Source organism: Centrocercus urophasianus, unplaced genomic scaffold (genome assembly GCF_019232065.1).
Source record: "Centrocercus urophasianus isolate 14NV4802_14NV808 unplaced genomic scaffold, USGS_Curo_1.0 seq_10, whole genome shotgun sequence".
NCBI lineage: Eukaryota > Metazoa > Chordata > Aves > Galliformes > Phasianidae > Centrocercus > Centrocercus urophasianus.
The window spans coordinates 28200447-28227072 of NW_024884142.1; the positions used below are offsets into that span (position 1 = coordinate 28200447).

The following is a 26626-nucleotide window of genomic DNA, read 5'->3' on the forward strand; positions in this document are numbered from 1 at the left end:
CAGAAAGGCAGATCACGTTGCACAGACTGCTGTTAAGCTTTATGCCACAAGTTAAAGAAAAAAAAAAGCAAACAAAAAAGAAGCAAGAAAAACAATATGTTGTATTAAAAAAAAAAAAATCCACTAAATGAATGAGGGGAAATTACTGTTTCTTTTTCTGCCCACTTTCCCACCCCTCTCTTCCTCCTTCCTCCCTCTCCCAGAAAAATAAATAAAACAAACAAACTTGAAAACAAACTACAAAATCTCTTTTTTTTGTTGTTGTTTTAAGCTATGAAATCATCATTTTTCCTCAAGAAACATTGACAATTTATCTGACAGTTTATTTTAAAAACAGATCAAGGTTATGGTTGTCATGCAAGTGCTGCATCTAATCCCTAATGGAAATAGTTAAACTTACTTAAATGCATGAAGAAGCAGGGAGGAAATAAAACAGCCATCCATCTCATTCAAAAGTCTACTTGGTGTCTTGACCAGAAAACACAAGATTATACACAGCGTTGCTATAAAAGCTGAAAAACAAATATTCCATTCACCGTTGTCCTTGGTCATTAACAAAGGGACAGGCTTTAAGATTTATGATAGTAGCAGGTACTGCAGTGACAGTCTGTGTGGTTCTCTATCTTCACATTGTCCTTAAGGGTAATCTTAAAAAAAGAAAACACACACATGAGAAAGAAGATAATTAGGATTAGCTACACAGTTAAAACTGCAATCTCAAGCAAAAGATTTCTGAAGCCTTTTTCTTAACCCCAAGCAGCACACAGGCTCCAAAGAGTACATGAACTAGAATGGCCTCTGAATGCCAGTCTGTGAAGCTGCATCATCAGTGGCTTTTGGAGATGGTTTTGAACAGCAACATGCCTGGTGTCCTTAATTTGGCACATTTTAAAGTGTCTATTTTTCAAAAAAGTGTTACTCAACCAATCTATGGCAAATCAGGAAGTGTCCTTAACATACTTCACATGGAGATTATAAAAACAGAAAGCATGAACACTATGAGCTATTTTTAATCTCAGCCAAATTTTATTTCCTGCCTCAGGGCAAGCATAATATTGGTGGTCTAGAAAAACATCTATGCTCCACTGAGAAGAAGAGCTAAAACGTGTTCAGATATAGGTATCTATAGGTAAGTCATATATTTGGGCTCACACTGCAGTCAGCAGAGACTCAGGGCTCTGTCCAGCTGCGTACACAGAAAGGCTGATTGCCCTTTCAGACATCAGATGGGATCCCACCAAGCCCCCAGCTGCCACTCCAGAAGGTCTTTTATGGGTCCTGTGTCTGCCAGCTACACACAGATGTCTTGAGTACCCCAGGGTATCTCAGATGGCATCAAACCTGCGAGCCAGTAATTGAACTGAGCCCCTCATCAGCACATTCAGTGAACATGATTCAGATCACCATATGACAGCTACCTTGGCTTTGCATCAGCTAGCTCACCACTGATTACATCAATTTAAGATTTCTTCACCTGGAGCTGAATTGCTCCCAAAATAGCTTTAGCAGAATCTCTCTTTAGGAGAACCTTCCAGATGGGACTGTTAAATGCTCAAAGTAGCTGCACGTGTTTACAGTTCCCTCCCGGTTATACTATTAAAAGTAAACACAATCTCAATTAATCTAATGAGTACAGATGGTTTTGGTCCCTCATTCCCATATATGTAATTGATAGTATTGACTAAGCACATTCTCAGAGGATTCCTGCTTATGCAGGAAAGAAGCAAGGAAAGCGACTAATTAAAATCAAATCCACACTTTGTGACATTTAAGGAGAGGGTACACATCCAGCAGAGTTAAATATGAATGGTCAAGAAATCCAGTTCATGCATCATGAGTCACAGTACTTTCACTCAAGTCAGTGGCACTGCATCAATTTCCATACCCAACTGAATATCAGAGTCAGGACTGGTTAACATTTTAATTTCTTTAACGAGCACAAGTGTAAATTATATAAGTACCAAAGATGTTTCCCTCAAATAGCTGCTCAGTGCCCTCCAGCAAAAACATGTTATTTTCTATTCACTGCTTCGCTTACACATTGCTTTCTAACATAATTTTAAATGGTCTCATTTACATTCTCACCTTGGTGAAAGCCTTTGCTACGCAGCACGTTGCTTCTGATGTAATGTTTTTTGGAACAAGCATGGTCTTCTTGGATCTCATTGGAGTGGGATAGGCCCGGGAGAAACAGCATCCAGTGCACTGGTAAATGGGGGCTCCTGGTTTTGAAAAGAATCTGTTCTCCCCTAGCTTGCACTCTGGACAACCTGCCATAAAAACATACAGAAAAGACTTTTACTTGATGGCCATCCATCTTCAAAGAGAAAGGGAAAGCACAGGCAGTAAGAGGAAGTACTGGCTGTGTTCTGCTTTTTGATGCATGCAGAACTGAAAAGCACAGAAACAAAAGCTCTCCTCTTCAGGGTCTTTCATCTTCACAACATCCACTTCTTGTAAACCTAGAGTGCATCTTTCCAGGTAAGGCACAAGCATTTCTTTTCTGTTCTTTCTAAATTAGTTTTGTTGATAGCATTTTTTTGGTAGGCTTACTACAGTAGCTCTACCTGTAAAATCTATTAGCTATGGATAATTAGTAATAGCAGTATTTCCTAGTGTTTCCTAGACAGTGCCCATTTGGAAGTAACACTCAGTTATCTGTGAATTTTAAAAAATGCCTGGTGACTTCAAGATTTACGTAGCATGCATTTTTCTCTATTCTGTTCAAAATTTATTAAAGAAAATCAATTGGCAGAAGGCAAATGTTCAACACTATTAAAAATCAAATCTTTTTAAGTGTGAAAATGGGTTTTTACCCATACGGAGACCTGGCAGTGGGGAGGAACTGTAGCAGGCAAAGGAGCCCACCTAACCTGATCATCAAAATGTAGCATTCAACTCCGTCCCCAAGAGCAGCACAGGAGAAGGCTTAGTGTGTTGGCCCTGGCAGGAGGTAAGCTTGGGTGCAACTGGAGGACACCACGATCTTCAGGCCTGCTAGGAGGTGGGGAGGAGCTCAGAGAGAGGTTCTAAGGCCAGCTACTGGAAGGACTCACGCCATCTCCACATGAAGGAACACTACAAACCCCAGCCCTGATTGGCCAGAGAGGACAAACAGAATCAAACTGTGTTGTGTTAACACTGTTGCTGAGTGGATGTTGGTAAAGGCACTGCTTTCTCAGTGTTGATCCATGGGACCTGCCTTGTTAGTGAGGAGTATATGTATATGACCCTATGAGAAGAAGTGTGAGTTGGAGGCTATGCTGATGGAGATCTCTATGGCCACACTACTACACACTGTGGCTTTGTTCTGGTAAACTCATCCTCACCCTGGCTGCAGCACAAGAGGTCTTTCAGAAGAAATATATTCTATGCATTAAGATGAGAAATTATTGTTTTGCTATTCCTGGTGTTGTGTACTTTGAAGTACAACAAAATGAAACATTTCTGTTTGATAATGTTTCAAGGATTAAGGTCACCACATCAAGAGGAGGAAACTGTCATCTGGGAGACTCATGACCTGGAGAAATCAAGTTTAAAGAAGAAATAGGAAGCAAAATTATCTCAAATAATTATACCTTCACATCCCAGCATCAATAAATGTAATAGAATAATAATATTTATGACCACATTTATAAAACAAGTTTAATTACTGCTCTTTACAACTGCCCTATTTCTGAATACTGAGTAGCTTACCCTGCATGAGAAATTCTCCATCTGGGAAAGTATGAAGAAGATGCAGAAATACAGACAAAATGGTCAAAGTGACAGCTGCATACTTCCTGTAGCAATCCATGATCTTTCTGGAAATACAAATAAGCACATTTTAGAGGACTGTTTCAGAATGGGTACAGTACCAGCATCTAGGCTACATACTAATACAGCATTCAGGACAAGTAACAGGGACAATTTAAAACCAAGAGCAGAAACTGAAAATGTAGTACACTGATGTGCATTTTATAGCCTCAGAAAATTGACTTCATCACCACTTTCATAACAAAAATGTACCTCTCCTTCTGGCCTTAACAATATTTTCTGAATATTAACACAAACCATAACATATAAACTTCAAATACTGTAACTGTCTAATATTTATGGTAGAGTGCAGAAAAGACAGCAAACGTCTATGGAGGAGACAACAGAATCTGTAGAATCCAGGAAACAGTAAGACTAATTCCAGAGAAAATAATTTCACATTTGGACAATTTCCTGAGCCAAGAGTCAGATTATTTGTCCTCACACTGACCACTTTAGTGCCCAAGTCCCCACAAACAGATTTTCATAGTCCTGTTCCTAGTTGGAAGAAAGCATTTCTTCCATTAAGGAGGGCTGCCCTCACCCAGTCTTGGTCCCAGGGGGGACACGTTCCTTCCAGGCAGAAGCCTAAGGAGACATGGTGCAAAAGAGAGCTCAGGAGAGCTTAAACAGCCCTGGAGCATCCTTCAGGGCTACCTCTGTGGTACAGGGGCCTCATCAGGAGAGTCACAGCAAGTTCAGAGTCACCATCATCTTCCAGACTGAGATTTCCATCAGGCTTTGTTTTACTGGGACTGTGGATTGGCTTTTGGGTTCCGATCAACAGGTGAATACAGAAAGCTGGTTTGGTATAAACACACCTCGCTTCATTCAAACTTTTAAAAATCTTTACGGGGATTTTGTGCAAGAAAGCATATGCTACGTGGCACATCTTCAGGTTCTGCACTGTCCATGCACACCCCGCAGTTTTGCTGAAGCTGTGCAGCAGTGCTGTACTTGCTGCTACCTGCCCCCAGGGACAGCAGTCCCAAGCCGCTCCCAGCACACAGAGCCCATAGATCCCAGCCACCAACTGCCTTATGAGAAAGCTTATCTGATCACGCAGGTCTCCCTGCTCCTGCAGTCACAGCCCCAGGCCATGCCAGCAGCCAAACGGGGTGCGTTTGGGCTGTGTCTGAACAGCAGGCCCTGCAGCATCTAGTGTTCTGGCAGCACCTCAGGACAGGCTCTCACAGCAGGAGCTTGTAAGCAGTTTCTGTGCCCTGTGCAGGCTGCCTGACCCCTTAGCTTTAAAGACAGAAGTTGTCCCCACAGAGCATTGTGGCTGACAGGCAGGATAAGGCCTCAGGCTGACAACACTTGATACATTCTAGATTCTGAAAGTCACTTGCTTTGCAAGGTAAAAAAGTTAAGAGCTCTTCTTCCAAACACTCCAGTCATTGTTGCTACTTCATGATAAATATTGTCCAGGGAGGAATCCCACTATGGAACTAAGTATTTCTAAACATGCAGCGATGGTGAAAGCAACAATAATACCAGCAACAAAGACATTAATCTTGAGATTAGATGTAGAGGCTATTTGAGCATGCCATGCTATTGGAAAGGGCACTGATGTCCCTAAGAAGAAAATATAGTAGAAAATCAAGAGAGCAAAGCATAATTAAATGAAATCAGCTTTCATATACTGGCAAGCTATTTCTTTTCAGAATTTGCATCTCCCCAGCAGAATCCCTGCAGACACCGCCGCAATGATGAAATGTACAAATAATGCCTGCTTGAATCTGGATGGAAAGGTGGTTCAAGGTGTGAACCTACTTGCATGATACAATTGTCTGAGTGAGCTTGGAGCACTGGCATGTGTACGAAGACTGTATGGATTAACAGAGGGACACTCCATTGCCATACAAATTCCAAGAGATACATCCAGCAGGTCTTGGTTCATTGATCAAACAGACTGTGATGAAGGAAGTAGTCAGATTGCTATGGTGCTCTGATCATATAATAGAGCTTTGAACTCAGGACAAGGAAGGAAACAAATCCAGAGAAGCCCATGCCCATAGCAAACAGAAAAATCTCATATCCAGGATGATGATGCTGAGACCAAAGACGAGATGATGAGAACACAGTCCTTGCCTCATCAGAATTAGCAAAGTGGAAGGGAACAAAGTTTCTGAGCAAGACAGGGAGCTATAAAGGCACAATAGAGGCAACAAAACTTTTTAAAGTAAAATAGCAAATACTAGAGATAAGAAATTGATATGAAGCCCAGCAAAGATCGAGGATGGAGAGGAGACTGCAATAATGGGAGGCAAAGGCTGGGTGCTAGGTGTAGGTGGCTTTACCTCCTCAGTCCCACCTGCCCAGCAAGTTGGTCCATGCTGGCAAGAAACAGAGGATAAGGGAGTTAAAAGCAGCCAGGGTGAAATTTGAAGAAAACCCACTGGAAGAAACTGTGGAAGCACTGGAAGGAAGCATTTGGAAGAAGTATAAAAAAGTAGTAAACGTGTGTATGCATGTAGGCTGAATGCTACTGGTGGTTATTTCTCTCTGCTATGGCTTTTACCAAAACCCATCCAAGTAAAAGAAGTGGTCTTCTGAGATCAGCTGCTATGGGAAACTTGGAGATGTGTGTTAAAAAGAGAGCCTGCATAAGGCAGCATTGTATAGCAAAGGATAGCCACAGCAACCTGGGGTAATGCCCACTAAATGTGAGGCATGCATCACTGCTTCAGCCTTCTCATAAGTTCAGCCATGGGCTTTTACTTTAACACATCCCAGTGCTCACTCAGTACTATCCAGGTTTTGTGATAAGGTAAGCTTTGTGCTCCCCTTCCTCCTTTTAGATCTTCAGGGCAGATCCAAGCCAGCTTGATCTGGCCATGTCCACTGAATTAATTCAATGTGGCCACACTGAGAACATGCAGGACAATGAAGGGTGAATAACACAGTAGCCTCACAGAAGCTTTAAACAGTGCTCTCAGATTTCTGAAAGGCAGCTCCCAGCTCTCTGTGCTCTGCTCCCTGGACAAAAGTCACCTGTGTCCACAACATCAGGATGGACCTTCACACCATTTATGTCAATCAACATTCACATGATTGTGCCAGACATTTTAGGAAGTGAACTGAGCTCAGTTGCATTTATGAAGTCGTGATGAGTAAATTGATCAGAGCTCTTCCTTCAGCAAATAGGAATTTTCTTTGAAGGTTATTTACTGTATGTGCTCTTTTCAGTACTACAGCTGAGGTGTGACCTTTGGCAGACTCGCCTGTACTGGAACACACAAGCACAGTTTAGCTTCAGGCCCTGCTCCATCTGGGGGCTCAGAGCTGGACAACACATTGCCCAGTGCAAGGAGCCAGCTGGAAGGGCTCATTTACCAGCAGGAGAAGACGAAAGACAGACTTTTCAAAACACCTCGTTTCTACATCACCCTGAGCCTTTTGGTAAGTCTGGATGATCCAGTGGCTCTCTAACGACACCACAGCCACTGACTGACTACTGTGTGACTCCATGCTCTTTGCTGAACACGTTGTGGCTTTCTTTGTCATAATTTCTCTAAAAATGATTTGGTAAATTAAAAGGGTCTGAGGCAATCCCAGAGGGAAGTTGTTTAAATTAAACTAACCAAAAAAGGGAATTGAAATTGCAGTTTTGCACTTCCTCTATTGAGTCAGACAGTCAGGCTCGTACTAAAAACAAAGACCTGTCAATAAAGCCCAGACATAAGTGTCTCTACTCCTGCAGTATGACAGCAATTTCGCCCGATGTTTTTATTCTGCTCTGCATTTGCTTTTCTGACTGTGCCCATGCTGCTAACCCAGTTAATATCTACACCACCTCACAACCAAGTTAAATTAAGCTTTTACTTTGCTCTGCTAATCATTATCTTTCTTAAGCTATTGGAACATTATGACTTGGTTATTGTGATTATGTAAAGTGTGAGTTTTAGCAGATCTTTGGAAAGATGACAATTTTAAACCTTCCCCAGCAGTGAAAGACTCACCTTACTATTTACAATACCTTGTCTTGTTCTGTAAACAAGTTATCCTATTACCAGTTACCATAACAAAGATAGCTTGTCATCAGCGATTGCAAACAGGTCTTCTTTGCACATGCGTGTGGGACTCTGTGGATGTCTTTATATTTATGCTCTACACCATGAAACCAGAATTCCTACTCAAATTCTGCGGTCTTTGTCTTTGCACAGACATTCCAGAGAGCTTTGTTAGATGGGCCATCTTTGTACTGACCATAGGAAATAACTTAATGTCTTCAGCGAAAACGTGGGATGTCTCTCTATGCTGCTCTGTATGGTGACTGTGGTGATGCTGTGCCCAATAAGAGCCAAACACTCTGCACACTGTGTTTACTTCTTTCCAGAGTGCTTAGCAGTGATGTACGGCTATGTCACAGCAACAGTGAAGTGCCAATGCTTCACTTCTGGCTGTCTTGTACATTGTAAGCTGTTAGCAAACCACTGAAGACTGAGAAATCTTTACTAACATCTTTTCTTTCTTTTTTCTTCCTTAACATATTTAACCAGCAACTTAAAGACTCTAAAACATGTTAGTACCATGAATTGTGTAACATTTGACATCTGGCAGCAATACTGTGGACCAGGATAAAAATACAAGATTATTAATGAAGCATTACCAGACCTGACCAGAAATCATGAAATATCACCATTTAGCTGTAATGCAATCCTACAACCTTGTTTTCTGTTAATTACAAAGCCAGTTCAACACTAAGTACTGATTTCTTAGTGCCTAAGCAACATTTCACTCCAGTTTTCAAAGTAAAAACTTTGACAGAATGGAAGGAGAAGAAAACTTTTGGAGAGAAGGAGAAGACAATGTCAAAAAAAAATGTAATTGTTCTTCTTTAACAGTAAAGAAAATTAAAAATATATTACCTCCCTTGTTCAGTGAGAATAAATCAGAAAGATGAGAAAATGCAGGACGATGTTCAAATGTGAGCTGTCCCTGATGTGTGGATGTACCTTCCTGATGTATGAAAAGGCTGCATCTTTCTTTTATACCAGCAAAGTTAGATCATGTTCCTCGCCCACAACTAAGCCATAGGATCAACTGTACATTTTCTCTAATGACTGAACATTACTTTATGTAATTACCAGCCCACAATACTGATCTTATCTCCTACTCAACTTTCATAAAGATCTTTTTTTCCTTATATAATGAAAGAAAGGGCAGCTTGTGTGCATAAACTCAATGCCATGTGAGTTTCCTGGGGAACTCAAATATCCAGCGTCTAGTCATTTGTTGCACTGGTCAGTGAATAGAAGCTCATTTTACAAAAGGAAGAGTTAGTAAGGTTTCCTAATGCTTCTGAAACCAGAGAGAAAAACAATTACAGCAATGGCACTGTCTTAGCAGGGAATAACAAAATAACAAACAGCAGAGATCTACACAAATATGAAAAATTAATCTCCACTTGAATTTAATGCCCAGAGAACAAATGTGTGGATTAATATAGGATTACTTCTTTACATGTGGGGCAAGATCTCATCTTGTTTTCAAAGTATAGCTAGTGTAATGGAGGCCTTTTTGAAAATGGCGCCAGAATGCAGATTTTTAAGGTTTAGAGATTTGCAAGTCCCTATTCTCAAGTGAGAGAGCCTGTGTTGATGCAGCTGGATCTGAGGCCAAGAAGTACAGAAGGGCTTGCGCCCACTCAGCACTTCTTTTCCCCAACCCAAATGGGAGGTGTACGTCCAAGTGCCTACCATAAACAAGCCCCAGCAACACAGTCAGCCCACATGGTACTGAGGTAGGGGAGATTCCCCTCAGATGCCTAAAAGTTATCTGCCCAGATCTGAGTTACTCACTCTAGGCTGCCTCTGTAAGTCAATGGACCTAAACGTCTCTTTCAGTACTTGGCTAAGCAAGCAGAAAGGCTGCACCATCCCCTTTGGTGGCTGCCCAAGCCACATCAGATTGAAGGGTTCAAGTGGCTGCTGGCTTAGGCTCACCAACTCTTTGTTTGGCTTGCTCCTCAGCCTCTGCTCATGGTACAGTCCCATGCTCTTTCCATTCTCCACAGTGCATCTCCCTGACCTGCACCTGACTCACCACACCTACCTCCACTAACATCCTCATCAGCCTCAAGGTGCCTTTCCACCTTCTGTTTATTCAGTTGATCACTGTAACAAAGTGTAATCCAAAACAATTGTCCCCAGCCTGCACTTGGCTTGAAATTGACTTCTGTTTCAAAACTGAAGATGGATTTCTGCACCTGAAAGCCTGCCTGTTTTTTATCCAATGATATAAGCTGGTCTAATAAAAGATGGTTGCTCTTCTTACAGCATTGCTTCATTTAATAACAGAAGCATAAAGCTGACGTTTTAAAGCTACTAGTAAACAGTTTACTGAGAAATATTCCCCTGGAAGACTGAAACTTAATAGTTGTTGTCATTCAAAGAAAATTTGATGAAAATTGCTGAACTTTGTAGAGTAGCTCTGACTTGGCTCTATCCTGCCCTTTTGATACTCCAACTCAGCTTGCAGTCCTATCCAGCTTGACTTGTGATACTTCACAAAAAAAAGCATAATGCTATCCTCATAATAAGGAAGATCAGTGGCAATTGTGTTGCATTTTCATATTTGGTACTTATTTGGTTATGTATAGCAGCGCATCACCAAAATAATAAAAAAGAAATGTTATAAAAAATCTTTCATTGGAATGATTTAAGCACCTGATCACATTACCTCCGGAGTATAAAGAAAAATAAGAGCGCCCACAACCCGGTAGTCCTTTCATACCAGAATGTATTAGAAATAAATCTCATGAAGTCAATGGAATTACACTTGTATAAAAGATAGTTTTAAAAAAAGCCCCTATTTTTATTAAGAGGATTTCTTTCTTTAGCCGTTCCAAATCTCCAACTAAAAATACTTGGTCAAATCTGTCTTAATGTGCAATTGAACGAGAAATGAGTGAAAGTGGTTCAGTACTTTGGAAGTATGAAAAAAACCCACTAACTTTTCTAGGAGCTGGATCCTTACCACTCCTTGGAATTTCTCTGCTCAGGTGGGTTTCTGTCTCCTCCCTTTCTCTGTCAGAGCTGTCTCAAGGTATCTGTCCTACTTCCCTACTTTGCAATATCTGCTTACCTAGGGGCTGCTTCCTGATGCTGCCTTTTCCCTGCTAGAGGAAAGCTTTTCCTCTTTGCCGCTCTGTGGAGCTGTAGGGCATTCCCCCGCACTCTCAGTAAAAGAATGGGAAAAGGTTCCCTTGCTTCAGTAAAAAAATTCTTCAATTCAACAATGACAATCATCATTATTGATAAATAGATCCTATCCCCCACAGAGTGTGATTAAAGATAAACACCACTAAACTGAAATGCTAGTAAGGGCAATACAAGGTTTGCTATGTTTCCTCCAGCAGAAAGGATGGAAAGATTTTGTGACAAATACTTTTTTTCTTCTTTTCTTTTTTTTTTTCTGCATAAGAATCATATTCTTCAGAACCATTCCAGCCTTCTTTTTTTGGTTTTACTTCTCTTTCTACATAGGGAAATGAAAATAACCCTTAAAATGAAGATCTGATAGCATTTCTGTTTTGGATGGATAAGCACGTTGAGTTCTGAAGGGGTTTTATAATAATCATAGAATCATAGAATAGCCTGAATTGAAAAGGAACACAACAATCATCTCGTTTCATACCCCCTGCTATGTGCAGGGTCACCAGCCACCAGACCAGGCTGCCCAGAGCCACATCCAGCCTGGCCTTGAATGCCTCCAGGGATGGGGCATCCACAACCTCCTTGGGCAACCTGTTCCAGGGTGTCACCACCCTCTATCACATTTCAGAACCTCTTCCAAATACAATCAAAATCTACACTTTATCATTTGCATGACCTCAAAAAACAGCAGGCTCCCTTCTGAGGATAGAAGCACTCATACACACTGAACACCATAAACAGTTTTCTTCTCTCTTATAATCTTCCAGCACCTACTTAGCAACCAGCTCTGAGCCTGCACCAGAGGAACTCACAGTCACTGATACTATCTCACATTTTGGGTGTCACTTCCTTCATTGTTCGTGTCATCTTCAAGGGTCTCTGGAGGACAGATCCTCCCTCAAGTGCTGTGCACTGACATAAGCAAATTATCAGAATCACCAAAGAGATAACAAAATAACAAAAGGTTTCACTAGAATGGCTGACAGCATACCCCAGAAAGAAAGATTTGCTGTGGATTCAAGGAAAAAAAGATATTAAAGAAAAAATATAATCTGATCTGGAAATATGCAGTTATTTCAGTATTGCGCTGAGTCTCCCAGCTCCTTGCCATTTAACTCTTCCACCATCACTCCTCCAGTTGCCCTCTGTCTGTTCTCAGATGTAGTAGTATAGTTATTCACTTAAACAAGACATTCCAAGGCTGTGGAAAACACAGACATACAGCTTTTTAACATAAAGAGCTTCTGTCTGCTGAAACATGTCATGTAGCATTACACAAGGAGTGAAAGTCATGTTTTCTACCATAGTACAGATGTTTTCAACTGATTAGCTGAAATTACTTCTCAAAGCAGCACTTTCTGGCCTCATTCTCCTTCATTTAAAATCAGTGAGACTTCTGCCATTTTTTTCAAATGAAACTGAATCTGGACTTTTAAGATTAGCTGTTAGTGTTCTCAAGCTTCAGCCAAACATTGATTATTCTGAGATAATACAGCTTTTAGTATTTATGGCACATAAATAATTGACTGCAAAGCCTCTCCTATTCTAAAACCATGGTGGAAAGAGGGTTCACTAACATGCATCTTTTTTTTAGCTGTTTTTTGAAGGAATTGAAATTACGGACAGCAGAACTCCAGAAATACGTGCAGAAATCATCATTTCACCAAACTAACGCCAAACCAAAAATCCTGCTTCTGAAGAAAACAGATTATAGGGAATATCTACATTTTTTATCCTTTTTTCCTTAACCTGTCAAGGTCAAAATTTTTAATCATGGCATGTTGTTAGGATACTTATGGTACTAATAGGATGATGGCCTCTGTTTAGCTCTTTTTTCATGCTTCCTTTTGAAATAGGTTTATTTGAAATCCAATTCCTTTGAGCAAAATTAGAGTGGATAATATAATAACTGTCACAGTACTGCGGAACAGCAAACAAAATGTCATTAACGTGTAGGTTTGACCTCGAGGGCTTTACAGAATGCATTTCAATATTTGTTTTCTCTACTTTTAATTCATATGAGTAACTACACCTCATACAGTGACTAACCCACATCACAAGGTCAGGATGGGCTATTGCTTTTATGTATAACATTGCTCAGTTGAGATAACTAGGTTTGTTCGACTTCTGAAACAGTAAGTGCTTACTATCAGACAGAAGTAAAACACTAAACTTAACAGACTACTAATCGAATTGAAGCAGTGACTATGTTCCCACATCTCAAGGGCAGCCCTTGAGAGATGGAAAATGAAGCTTTAAATATATTTCAGTATTTAGCTTTTTTAATTAAAAAACAAAAACCAAGACACATGAATGGATGATTAGACTTACAGCAGATAAACAGCCCTGTAAAAGGGACAGATATACTGCCAGAGCTGAAGTACTCTGATCAATAATGCAGGATGTGTCATATACACAATGAGCAATTTCAGCAACTCTCACCATTCGAACACGAAAATAATTGTTCATACAATTTGAGATTAGCTCCCTGTAGTCCAAAACCTGAACTCTCTCCTCCTCTATTAGAAGAAATTAGGTATCACCTCCTCTATTAGAAGAAATTTCCATTCCCGTTTCACAGGACTGTGTTTCCTGCTTTTTACAGATGAAAGCACAAAAAAAATGCTGAAGTTCATCAAATTTCAATCAAAATGCGGCAAGATGTAGCCTACAGTGCTGATGATAAAAAAAAATAATGCACTGACATAGAAACATTACTGGAAAATGTATTCTGAGGAAAACAGCGTATTTTTATCACATTACCAAGAGGCTTGTTACCAGGCTGCTGTTAGCCTCTGTGTTGGCACTGCACAGAGCACTCTGACCTGCAGGTCATCTGGCTCACCCTGCTTATGATCCGGATTGCAGTAGCACCTAAGAAATCCATAGTGAAACCCAGCAGTCATGGGCCTGCCTGGCACAACCCTAGATAGCAGCAGTTGGGGTCACTGGGACCGGTTTATCCCATGATGTTCCTGTGCACAAAAGCCACAAAAAGACAGTCTTCTGCCATGCAGAATTTACAATCTTGTTCAGTGTTTGGAGGAATCAAGCCATTCCCTCAAACTCCTGTTCTACCCAACTACAGGTGATACCTGAATATCTTCTGATATCTGATCTCAAACCGATGCTCTGGGCTTTACTAAAATCTTCAGATGATATTCCAGGTCTAAGAATTGCAGACAGTCACAACAGTCTCTCCTGATCAACACATCTAAGTGATCTCTGACCAGAGCCCCCAGTCCCTCTAGAGGATCTCTGAATTGCATATGTTTCATATTTCAGAGAGACATCCAGAGCAATACATAAAAGGAATTATACAAGGTATTTTGTTATCAGTGGTAACGATAAAGCTGATACAAAAATGGGCGACTGCGTTATAATATCAAGCCATACCCAGCCAATGTTGCCCAGCCAGCAGCCCAGCAGCTACCTTTCAGAAATAAAAGAGGCTTAAATTTACATGGTAACACTTGATATAGACTTCACCATGCTTTGAGAGCTGGATACTGAGAGCTGATTTCCCGTGTTGTTGAAATTTAGATGCTATCAAGAGGCAGAACAGCAGCCATTCTCTGCCTGCAGCATTACACGGCTGTCGTCAGAGGGACAGTGATGAATCATAGTAACGTCTCAAATTTAATCTAAATGTCTATTTGAGTAGACTGCACAGGTCTAAACTGTAAATTTGTGGGAAGGGAGAGGGCAGGGGAGGAGGTCCAAGCAGCAGCAAAAATGTAAAAATACCATTTTAAATTTAAAATACCATTTTATTTAATACCATTACATTGTGGTCCAGGTTATTTCTTAAGCTAAGCTTAGATTACAAAATGAAAGACAATCTGGGTTCCGTGCTGTTTCCCAAGTTCTCTCATGCCCATCCAGGAGGCCAGAAAGGGTAAGAATTTGAGTACTGACCTTATCTATTAATTGCCTCCTATATTCTCCCTTTTGCATGTGTTCACTTGTCATCTCATCTCATTTGATATTTAGCTTGACAATTCTCTAAACCAAGGGCTATCCTTTCACTCAAACTGTTTTTACCCATGACTACGGCTCCTAGACAATATAACAATTAAATACCAACACTCAGCATTTCTTGATACTAAGAAGGGAATGCACCACGTGCTTTTAAAAGATGGTGCTGCAAGGGCAGCTTCTGTGATGACAGTAAGCAGGCCTGCAGAAATGCAATAGCCCTTCCAGAGCTTTTCCTCTCTAGGAGGATTTCCCAGTGACCTAACAGATGTAGAAAAGCCCAAAGACTAATATGAAATGCACTTAACAGTACCTGCTTTGATCTCACAGAGATATGCATTGACCTCCTTCTGCTCTTAAAGCCTTTAGTACAGGTAGATATTCAGACTGGTGAAAACCTAGGCTGGCAAATGCCACAAATATCCTTCAAGCAAACCCTTGGTTCCAGCTTCAGGATGCTGATTTCTTCTTCAGGAGTACACCATACATTGTTCCAAGTAGGAAGCCAGAGCTAGCAAGCAAACAAAAACATCCCAGTATCTCAACAACCATTCATTAACTGATTGTATTAATTTCCTCAGATGCCCTTTAGAATTTTTCAGTTTGAAAACACTTAAAATACTGTATCTAAATGTTCAATAGGAAATTTGTCATTTCTGTTGGCCACTATCAAATACACCAAACAAAGTATCAATAAATAGCAAATGTTGTTATTCAGTAAACCTTAACCTCAATAAACCTTACCAAGCTTAAACACACATTTTTAACTTTAAACAGAGCTCCATAGCAGCATTGGAGTGGGCAGAGCACATTGGCCATTTAAACCAGATCTGCTGCTGTCTGATACGAGGCAGAATGCGGCAATGCAATTGCTTCATTACAGCAAACAAGGCCACAAGTTTGCCACTGACTTATTGATTTAAAGAGTTGCACGTGTGAAGTCAGCTCACTCTGACAGCGAAAAGCAAAGCTCAGTGGCAATGCCTTCCTGTTTTAAGAGTTTCCCAGCTTTCTGCTGTAGATCTTCCATCAATGTTGCTTTAACATGCAATGAAACACAGGCAGTGGTACCCTCGGGAACTTCTCCAACCCTGATACCCAATAATAGCGTGTTCTAAAAGGCACCAGTGGCTGTATTAAGCAAACTACAAATTAGGAATCATGAACAGATATGACTGACTGAACAGGGAAGTCAGCAAGAAATGGATTCAGTTTGCTGGGCTGTACCAATGGCCCTGCAAAAAAAGTTAGAGAGTCGTGGAATCAGAGAACAGTTTGGATTGGAAGAGGCTTTTAAAGGTCATCTAGTCCAACTTCTCTGCCATGAACAGGGACACCTTACAGCTAGATCAGGTTGCTCAGAGCCCTGTCCAGCCTGACTTTGGATATCTCCAGGGACAGGGCATCCACCACCTCTCTGAGCATCCTGTTCCAGTGCTTCACTGCCCTTATTGTAAAAATCCTTTACCTTATATCCAGTCTAAATCTCCCCTGATATACTTTGAAACCATCTCCCTTTGTCCTATCACGCCAACCCTGCTAAAGAATCTGTCCCCTTCTTTCTTTCAGCCCCCTTTAGATACTGAAAGGCCTCACTCAGATCTCCTCAGAGCTTTCTCTTCTCCAGGTTGAACAGCCTCAGCTCTCAGCCTATTCTCGTAGGAGCCTATCCATCCCTTAGATCATTTCTGTGCTCTGAGTCCTCTGGGCCTGCCTTCAGTTTACATCAGTCACATATCCTGCTGTCTGCAAGCCACTGGTGGATCATGAGATGATTGGACGGTGGTCTAGAAAATGTTTGAAGGAAATTTAAACCCTGTGCAGATGCTTTCTCTCACTCTTTACCAAATCCTAAAGACAAAGTTGCTTTCAGCATCAATCACAAATGGGAAATAAGAAAGCATTAATCACAAAGAAAGTGGTTCATCAGTCCAGTAAAGTAAAGCCCAACAAAATCAGACTGGATGCAGATGGAAGAGTGGGGGAAAAGAAATGAAGGGGGAAAAAAAGAAAACAAAACAAAACCAAACAAACAAAAAAAAAAAAACAGCCAAGGATATGAACTGACGTTTTCATTATTTATCATATTTGGGACCTATCTTTGAGTGTATGACTACACATATTTTGACTTAAATAAGCCTGGGATTTTTCTGACCAAATGAGGACACTCCAACATCATAGGACACCTGAGCTGGTTCTCTAGATTTCTTTGGAATCAAATGAGATTTTGGATCTATTTTTGGAACTACATCAGGACAAGATGAATTGATCACTTTCCTTGCTTAGGAGGGGAAAAGAGATAACTAGCTCAAATATGACCATCTACAGCTGGACTGGAGATTTTCACATCTGTCCAGACAGAGTTTACAGCAAACTCCAGAAGACCAAAACCACATTTTTTAGCAGTCTGTTTAAATTTGCTCTGTTTATTCCCTATATCAGCCTTAACAACTTTCATCAGCAGTTCTGAAAGCAGGTTAAAAAAGACCAAGGAGCTTATCAACCCAGGATCTAGACACATCCTGCCAGCTCTGAACTGCAGCAGAACAGCCACCAGTGTGCTATGGCCCCTTATGAACATAACAGCTTGGTCCCAAAAACAACAGATAGCAGCATATTGCTCACTTCAGAATTACTGAGCTCCACTGAGCAGCCAGGCTTCCCATCATGGGTATGGAGATGTCCCCTGTACTGCATCATTTTTGGAGCCAAGCTGGTGCCCTGCTCAGCATGGAGCTCACTGCATCCATCTGAGGGCAGGATGATGCACATCTGAATTTAACATCACTGCACGGAACCAGCTTGCACTTGGTGGTGACTGCACTCCCCTCTGCTTTTCTTTCCCACTAGCACACTCCTTCCTTCCATACAGGCAAGCAGAGAGAAATAATTTCCAACTAGAAGACATTCAAACATGACTTAGGGCCCAAGAGCACATCAGGTCTCTCATTTAGCAGCCTGTGATTGTTTGCAGAGCAGTTACTGGTGTGAAGTCTCATTAACTTCAGTAATGTAGTAAGTCCCAGTGATTTCAGTGAGCACTTAATCATGTACTTACAAGTTGGCTGAGCTTGAGTGTACATAGGCACATGTACTTTGCTGATTACAACAATTTTTTTTACACTGAGCACACACATTGCAGAATCAAGACAGTGGCATCAGGATTGCCACGCACAAGGGCTGCCACAAAAGCCATGCCTCCTATTTTGTTATGTTAACCCACAACGTTAGACATAGGCGCTGGTGGCACAGCAGTAGAAGTTGAACCTTCCTATCAATATTCCATTAGACTTTGTTGCTGTGTGACACATGGCAGCAGAGGGGCAGTCTGACAAAATGGTGTCTGACGTGGAAGTGTATTTGGAGCAGATGCGTGCTATTGAATTCCTCCATGCAGAAAAAATGGCACTCACTGACATTCACCAAAGCTTGCTAAATGTTCATGGAGACCAAACAGTGGGTGTGAGCACAGTGAGGAGGTGGGTGGTGTATTTCAGAAATTGTGACAGTGACAGTGAAGTCACCTCACTGGCACAGATGTTTATCAGCTTGGCATGCAGGCTCTTGTTCATTGCTGCTGGAAATGCATAGCTAATGATGGTGAGTATGTTGAAAAATAGCATTTTGTAGCTGATAATTGGTTTTATCAATTGGTGTTACTGTGCTCTTTGTACCTGTTGTTGTTTCCCTGGAAATAAATAGGAGGCACTACTTCTGGAGCAACCTACATCGCTTAGGTAGTCCAGCCTTGAACTCATGATACTGGAAAGAGAAGGAAAAAAAAAGCAAAAAAATTGTAGAGGTTTAAGTCATTGAGCTGCAATAGAATTCCCCATAAATATTCAGAGAACTAACTGCAGTAATCTATTAATTGTTAATGAACACTTTCAAGAAATAAAAGTGAGCAAGAAAGAAAGGTTCCAGCTCTAGAAAGTATAAATGCAACACCTTTAAATAGGAGGGTAAAGGTCTTGGAGCACGCTATATCTGTCAAACTAACTTTCAGCCCTTGAAACAGAACAAATTATTTAAAAAATTATGAATACCTGGACAACTATGATGATAATTAAAAAACAGTTGAAATGGGTTTGTCAAGAAATGAATTATATTAATTGAAGCTAATCTCCTGCTCTGACAGGATAATTGCTCTAGCAAATAAGTGGGAAATAGCCAGTATGATGCTTCTTAACAATGATGAGCTTTCGATGCTATTCCATACGTGTCTTCTTAAGCAAGCTAAGACAGCATATTCAGAGCCAGTCAGCAACCTGGTAGGTGCAACAGTTGAAAAACTGTTCCCAAAGTGCCATAATTGATGGTTTGCTGTCCAGAGAACAGCCAGGGGAGTTTGTCCTGAGAAAGTTTTATTCACCACTTCCATTTATACCTCAAGATGATGACACATGGGTGTGCTTACATAGTTTGGTGATGATATTAGATTGGGAAAAGTTGCAAAACGCTTTGAAGTAGCATTAAAAATGAGCCTAAGAAATTGAAGAGGCAGCTTAAAATCAACCAGAATCAACCAGATGAGATATAAAACAGAAAATTACAAAGTGGTCTGCTCTTCAAAGGGATATCTAATGAGGAACAAAAATTAAATACAGAATATGAAATGTCTGTGTAGGCAGAAAACAACGTGGGAGATCACAAACTGAAGAGTCAACACTGTGATGTATGATACAAAGAGTAATTACTCCACTTTACTCAGCTCTGGCAAGACCCAGCAAGAGCAGTGCTGTGCTCAGAATCACTGTACGCTGAGGAAGACGATGACGATCCACCAAGGGGCAAAAGTGCAACAGTGAGGACAGCTGAAGGAATAAGGATTGGATGGCTTAGAAATAAAGCTGTAAACTTAGAAATGAAGGGATTAAGGTGGAACATTATAGCAGCACTTCAAAGTGCAGATGGCTGTCATAAAAGTTTCGGTGGCCATTGTTCCACCGTGACAGCTAAAGGAAGGAGAAAGATCAGATCCGTTTGCAGCAGAGGTTTGAGTTAGGTATTACAAACACATTCAAACAATTGGGATTGCTGAGCATTAAAACAGGCTATTTCAGAGCCTGCAGAATCTTCCCTCCAGGAGCCCCGACTCCAATTCTTTTGAAAGTGCACACAGCAACTTTGCTCGTCTAATAAAAACAAAAAAGGTGCATGTGCGTACATAGTCATCAGTGAGTTTGAAAGGTAATTCTCTTGGCCTTGTAGGTGAGCAGTTACTCAACTCCTAATAATATTACGTCTCAATTCAGTGTTTTTGAAAGCATGGGCTTGAACAGCAACAGGATCAGACCTACATTTTTTTTGCAATTGCGCCTAAGTAATGGAATGCCTGTCTCAGATCTTTTAATGCAGCATAACTTAATGCAGTTTTTGTATTCCAATAGTATGCATAAATCACTGCAAAAGAATCGCTATCTCACTGTAAGAAGAGAGCTACTAAACTGTGTGTCCTAGACAAAGGAAATATTTTTCAAGTGCTTTGCCTCAGGGGGGATTTAAAGGAGGAAGTTAATGCATTCCAGCAAGAATCTCCATCACTATAATACCAGTGGATTAATTGTAAGTAAAGCTAAGGCTGCGAGAGAGGAAAATTTGCAGTATAAGGAATGTTGATGAAAAGTGCGGGAATGCTGTTGAAGATAAATATATAGCTTGAAATAGATTTTATTTTAAAATGGTGATATTCTTTCAGCATTTCTGTTATTCCCATGACTACCTCTCAGCTCTAAGAACGACTTTTTCATTTTATTCCAATAAATCATTTCTGAATCAAGAATTCATTACATTTCCAGCTTTTCATTTTCACTGCAGTGGTTTCTTTCTCTGTGCAACGGCTTCATCACCTGATTGCAATCAATATTGCTGTAACAGGCAGTACATGCAGTTCATCATCAGCAAGAGAAGGGTAAGGAATTACAGGGCACTTACACCACCCTTGTTTAAAATCCATCCCTCTGCCTTCTACACCTGCCCTTTGCAGGATGCACCTTTTTTTTCCTTCTATGGACGCATGGATCTGTATTACACCAAAGATGCCCAGTTATTTATTCACTATAAATAAATGAAAAAAATAAAATTCAAAGACATTCTTTTTAAAAATAGCTGTTACTGTAAAATGCACTCTCGAAAAGCATTTATCTGCCTCATCACAGCAAAGAGCTGTGTGCCAATACTAGCTGCGTGTGTCACTACTTAATTGATCATAAAGGAGCTAAAATGCAAATTAAGGGAACACAAAAGGCAGACCAAAATGAATATAAGCAAATACAATTTCTTTTAATTGGTCTCACACCTGCATCCTTCAGCTTAAGTGGAATATTGAGGGTCATTATTTTAAACATCCTCTTCCTCCCCCCAAAGTTTTCACAAGAAATGTCCTATCCTGATGCCCAGTGAAGCTCTTTTTCCTGGGCTCACAAAAAAGATCCAGTTCATATATACAAAATGCAAAATGAAAGAAAAAAAAGGTCTCTGTGGAGCCATCCTAATTTAAATGCTTATCTTGCAAAAGGGGAAGGGAATGAAGAAAATAGCACAATGATGGGAAAACATGTCAGTCTCCAGGACAGCATTTCTTTCAGTAATTCATTCAGTTTACAGCTAGAACTCTGCAAGAACCTATTGAACATGCAGGCAGTGTACATCACTCAGCAAACAATGGAAAATGATAAACAGAAAAGACAATGGAAAGCTAGAAAAGCACCATTAATTGCAGGTAATAATATTAAAGTTATTATTAAAATACTTAAAAGGAGAATGCAACCCCTCCCCTTCTTTTCAGACAGCTCTAAAACTAACTTCAGATACTCTTTTCTGAGAAAACAGCTCAATCCAAGATCTGAGCAAGTGTGTTGAAATGTGCTGTCCTCCCTCTTCAGTAATTCCCTTCCTCTGGAAAGATGGATTCTCCATGCAATCTGAAATCTGCAAAAACATTTTCCTTTCCCTCATCCGGCTGATGGTAGAGACAACCTACAGACCGTGCTCTGCACGTGTTTTCTTATTCCTGTTGGGGAATATTTAGACTGCTTCAATCACTGTAAAATATGGCTATATAAACCTACACAGGTGATTTCAAACATGGGTGAAAATGGCCGCAGCCAGTATCAATAAGGAAGATATAAATACACGGGATTTATTTTCTCCTCCTTTCAGAATTCACATCTCATATGTACTCAGTTTTCATCAGCAGATCTTTTCTACTTCTGCCTTGCACAAAGCTACTGTTTGATTGTCTCACAAAGTTTCTTTTATAGTGCTGTGGACAAACAAATTTGGCACCCTGGAAACAGCAGTATGCACTGTCCAAGACGATAGTTAAGTTTGTTCCAATGTTTTTGGCAGTTTTCTTCACCCAGTATCATCCTTCAGCTTGAAAAGCTTTTGTACTGACATTTTAGTGTTTCTAGACTAAAATCACACTTCTTTTTATGTTTTATTCCACTGAGCTAAAAGAACGATTTATATTCTCCTCTCATAAAGAGATTCTCCGTCCTACTTATAATCCCTCATGCCCTTCTCTGTACCTCCTGCAGTGCAATCTAATCTTTTCTGACCAATAGCGCCCAGGATAGCACAAATTGTTTCAGATGAGCTAGATGTTTTATTTTTACCTGCAGTATCTAACGGAAATATCTGACCTGTCAAGCCATGTGATTTTACAAGCTTCCTTTTTTTTTTTCTTGGTAGACAGAGCACACATATATGACTTGGACAATGTCAACTAATACAATGAACACCTTCCACTCACTGTCACCTCCAACTGATGCGTTTCCCCTGTGAAGAAAGTACTGCCTGCTATCAGTCTCCCTATACTTTACATTTTGAAAATTAATCCCATTGTATTATTTAGGATTTCAAGGTCATCCAATCTCGATCCCTCTCTTATTGAAAGCGTCTTGCTATTTTGTGTCATCAGCAAATTTCATTATTACAGCTCATATTTTTGTACCTACATCATTAATGGAAATTTCTGGCTGAATAAATATCTTCTGATGTCTCAGATGGGTATGCGATAGGTTTTTTGCTTTCATCTCCAATGTGGAAACATTCATTTTCATATCTTCTTTCTCATTAGCCTCTGCTTTAATTTCCTTTGTAAGGAAACTCAGCTGGGCTTCTGACAATTCTCACTTTACTCTTACCCTCCTTAATACTTTTATAAGCAATCATTTTGTTTCATTCCCTTCAAGCTTCTGATTGTTCCCAATAACCCTTCTGAAGAGGCTATTTACACAGCTGTGACCAACCATCCCTCTACTTTGAGATATGAATTTCAGATACTATTTTTTGCAGACACTTTACCGATGCCAAGCCTTCCCCACATGCAAGTCCGCAACCATCTAAATGACACTGTCACCACTAACTCATTCCCTTAATTCCATCATTTGACCTTTTTAATTAAAAATCTGTTACTAACCTGGCTCTGCTCTAAGTGAATAATTTTCCTAATAATCTTATGAAAAGTATTTCTCTCCAGACTTAAAATAAAACGTCTCTAGCGCACACGTTCGTCTGATATAAACTCCTTGCTATCTTTCTCCAATATTGACTCAAACAAGTTCTTCTTTAACTTTTCTATCAATCAATTGATTTTACCTGTATAACACTATAAAAGTGTTATACAGGTATAATTCTAAATTCTACTCTGCCATATCTCCTGGTACCCTTTCAGAATTAGTAACTCCAGTTTTGTTGCTTGGGTTCCAGAGATATATAAACATTGTAGCTGTTCCTATGTCACTAACAGGACATCCTCCCTGGAAGAGTTGATAGTCCTCCTCCTAGGTGCCAGCTATATACAATTTACAAAGCACTCTCATTGTTATTTTTCATAAGACAGCCTTGTCTCCAGCTACAATTGGCATCTCAAAACATACAACCGAAGTACCTGAAGATCTGTAAGACATGCATTCTCTTAATGACAGATTTTTCTGAGGCATGGGAAGTGAAACATGGAGTTAGGAAAGCACGACACTGTGGTTATGTACTGAGTCAGTCAAGTGGCAAGAGTGGATGAGAGCATACCTGAATCCCAAATGAATTTTTGACAATGAGGAATCTTTACCATCATAAGTCCTCATCTTAAATCTTTATTTCTGGCATCCTCCAGTAATAAGCCTGTCAATTCTTCTTAACAAGAAATTTCATCTTCATGCTGGTATAAAACTCGGGTCTTTCCATTCTTAGTATTACATCTTTTTCCTGTTGTTTCTCAGTGTCTCTATCCCATTTTTCTTCCTTGGACTCTTCTCCTCCATGGATTCATTGCCCTTTCTCCCTCCAGACACTTCTGCCTCTTCTGCTTATATTCCAGCACAACAAATGCTTAATTGTATATTTCCCCTTGTCAGTCTCCTAAGCTTTATATTCACATTTTTTTCACAGTCTCATTGCTTAACCCACAGATTTGTGAAGAAGACAGGTATCTGTAAAGCCTACCTTCTCTGTAGTATCTCTTTTGCTCCTGTCATCTTCAGGCATCTGTACTTCCTTTCCATAGGTTTTACGAGGGCGGAGAGTGATAGGACAAGGGGGAATGGTTTTAACCTGAGGCAGGGGAGGTTTAGGTTAGATATTAGGAGGAAGTTTTTCACATAGATGGTGGTGATGCACTGGAACAGGTTGCCCAAGGAGGTTGTGAATGAATGCCTGTCCCCATCTGATCTTTCGCCAAAATATCCTCTTGTCAGTACCCTCTTGTGGTCCTTGCCCTCTTTGGTGTCACCCTCCTGAATTTCAGCCATTTTGGATACCCTCTCTACTCCCTGATGTCTCCGTCTTCCTCAAGCTAAATGCAACTTGCTTCTCTATTGGTGCGAACCAGCATTGGCTCAGATGGTCTGATTTTAGTGGAGTGTGTGTGAATGCACTCTCAGAGCAGGTCCCCTTTGTATTGGCTGCTCTAAAGAGAACAGGCACTCAGTAACCTGGGGACAGAAATGACTTGGGGAATGTTCAAAGTTATGCCAGCATAGGTTCAGGCTGGATATTAGGAAAAACTTCTTCTCAGAGTAGTGGGTATTGGAACAAGCTGCCCAGAGAGGTGGTGGAGTCACTGTCCCTGGGGGTGTTCAGCAAAGGAGTGGATGCTGCACGGAGTGACATGGCCTAGAGCAGTCACACATATGGACTGATGGTTGGACTAGATGATCTTAGTGGTCTTTCCAACCTGAATGATTCTGTGGTTCTGTGGTTGTGGATGCCCCATTCCTGGAGGCATTCAAGGCCACACTGGATGTGGCTCTGGGCAGCCTGATTTGGTGGCTGGTGACCCTGCACATAGCAGGGGGGATGAAACTTGTAGATTGTTGTGGTCCTTTTCAACCCAGGCCGTTCTATGATCATATATATTCTTTTCTATCTTCTGTTAGGATTCAACAACAGGACGAGCATTACAGCTCTTTACCCAGTATTGAAATACCTCTTTTTAGGACACTGCTACACTTCCTCAGTAGCAGTCATCATATTTTCATTGTTGTCAAGCAAGAATAAAAGGCCGCTTGTGGTCTTTCCTTCTACTTACTAACTCCATCTTTGGTCTCTGCAGTGGAAGTCTAGCAATTAACCGCCTCTGAACTGTGTGTGATTAAAGACAGGAACGCTCCCTGGAGGCCTTTGTGCAAGTCCTGTTTGGAGTAGGACAGCTGAAGGACAGGCTTCTTTCCACTTGATCCTGATGAGAACAAAACAAACAGTCCTTACTCTACCACCTCTACATGCTAATCTTTTGTTTAAGAACCTCATATTGCCGGTTTCTCCTTCCTGGCCTAGGCTCAACACTGAAAACCCTCTGGGGAAGGAGGAAGTGAGGCAGCAAACAAAAACAACTGCACCCATGAATACGCATTTGGCTGTTGTGGCTTACCTGTAAGTGAACCTAATTGAAATTAAACTGTGAATAACGCAAAGTAGAACTGGAAGAGTTATCCGGAGGACACACTATCCTCGCTCATGTGAATAAGGTATTCATAAAGAATGAGTAAGCTTTTGTGCAGTTGTTCCTGGTATTTGCATCGCTCATTAGTACTGGGTATGTAACACGCAGCTTTGCGGTGAGGGATACATGCAAACCTATGTAATTTTCCCTCTGCTAACTTCAGGAGGAGAAGGGATCACCCTAAGGAGGTCAGCCCCTGCATCTTCCCACTCTGTTAAGAGCACTCAACGTGGTGCACAAGAAATGAAGGACCGCACTTAAAGCCAGGCGGTACCAGCAGCTGACTAGGCGGAAGGAGCCCTCACACACCCAGGCCGCCAGGCCGCCCGCCCGCCATCACTGCCCGCGAGGCTCGAGGGAAGCCGCGAGGCCGCCACCACCGCCATTTACCGCCAAAACTGGTCGGAGGAAGGGCGGGGAGCGCCGTCACGTGGCCGCGCGGCAGTTGGAGGGGGCGTGGCGTGGCGTCACGTGACGCGCGGACGCGCGCGCTCCCTGCCCGCTCTCGCCCCTCCCCGGCCGAACCCCGCGCCGCGGGGGGATGGGTAGTGCGCGCGCGCTCCTCCCCGCCCGTCCTCTCCGGCACGTGACCCCTCCCCGGAACGTGGCATTGTGTAATCACGTGACGCGTAGCCGAGCGAGGAGGGGGGCGGGAGGCCGAGGCGGCGAGAGGGGGGGCTGCGTACGCGACGGAGCGGGGTGCGAAGATGGCGGACGAGGAGGCCGAGCAGGAGAGCGGCGGCCT

At 41.3% G+C, this 26626-nt stretch overlaps 1 protein-coding gene across 4 annotated transcripts; it reads right to left on the reverse strand.

Moving 5' to 3' along the window:
- Positions 1-269: 269 nt before the first annotated feature.
- Positions 270-26620, reverse strand: CGA (glycoprotein hormones, alpha polypeptide). Of its 4 annotated transcripts, none has more exons than XM_042813467.1 (6): positions 26568-26620; positions 25468-25617; positions 24384-24491; positions 3697-3799; positions 2086-2270; positions 270-647 (listed from the first exon to the last, which is right to left on the reverse strand). In XM_042813467.1, the coding sequence occupies exons 2-6, from the start codon at positions 25474-25476 to the stop codon at positions 570-572; spliced, it is 483 nt and encodes a 160-aa protein (XP_042669401.1). In that variant the 5' UTR covers positions 25477-25617; positions 26568-26620; the 3' UTR covers positions 270-569. The 4 variants fall into 4 exon arrangements, with proteins under 4 accessions (XP_042669401.1, XP_042669421.1, XP_042669429.1 ...); XM_042813487.1 differs by having other exon boundaries at positions 3697-3803; XM_042813495.1 differs by lacking the exon at positions 24384-24491 and having other exon boundaries at positions 3697-3803.
- Positions 26621-26626: the final 6 nt, after the last annotated feature.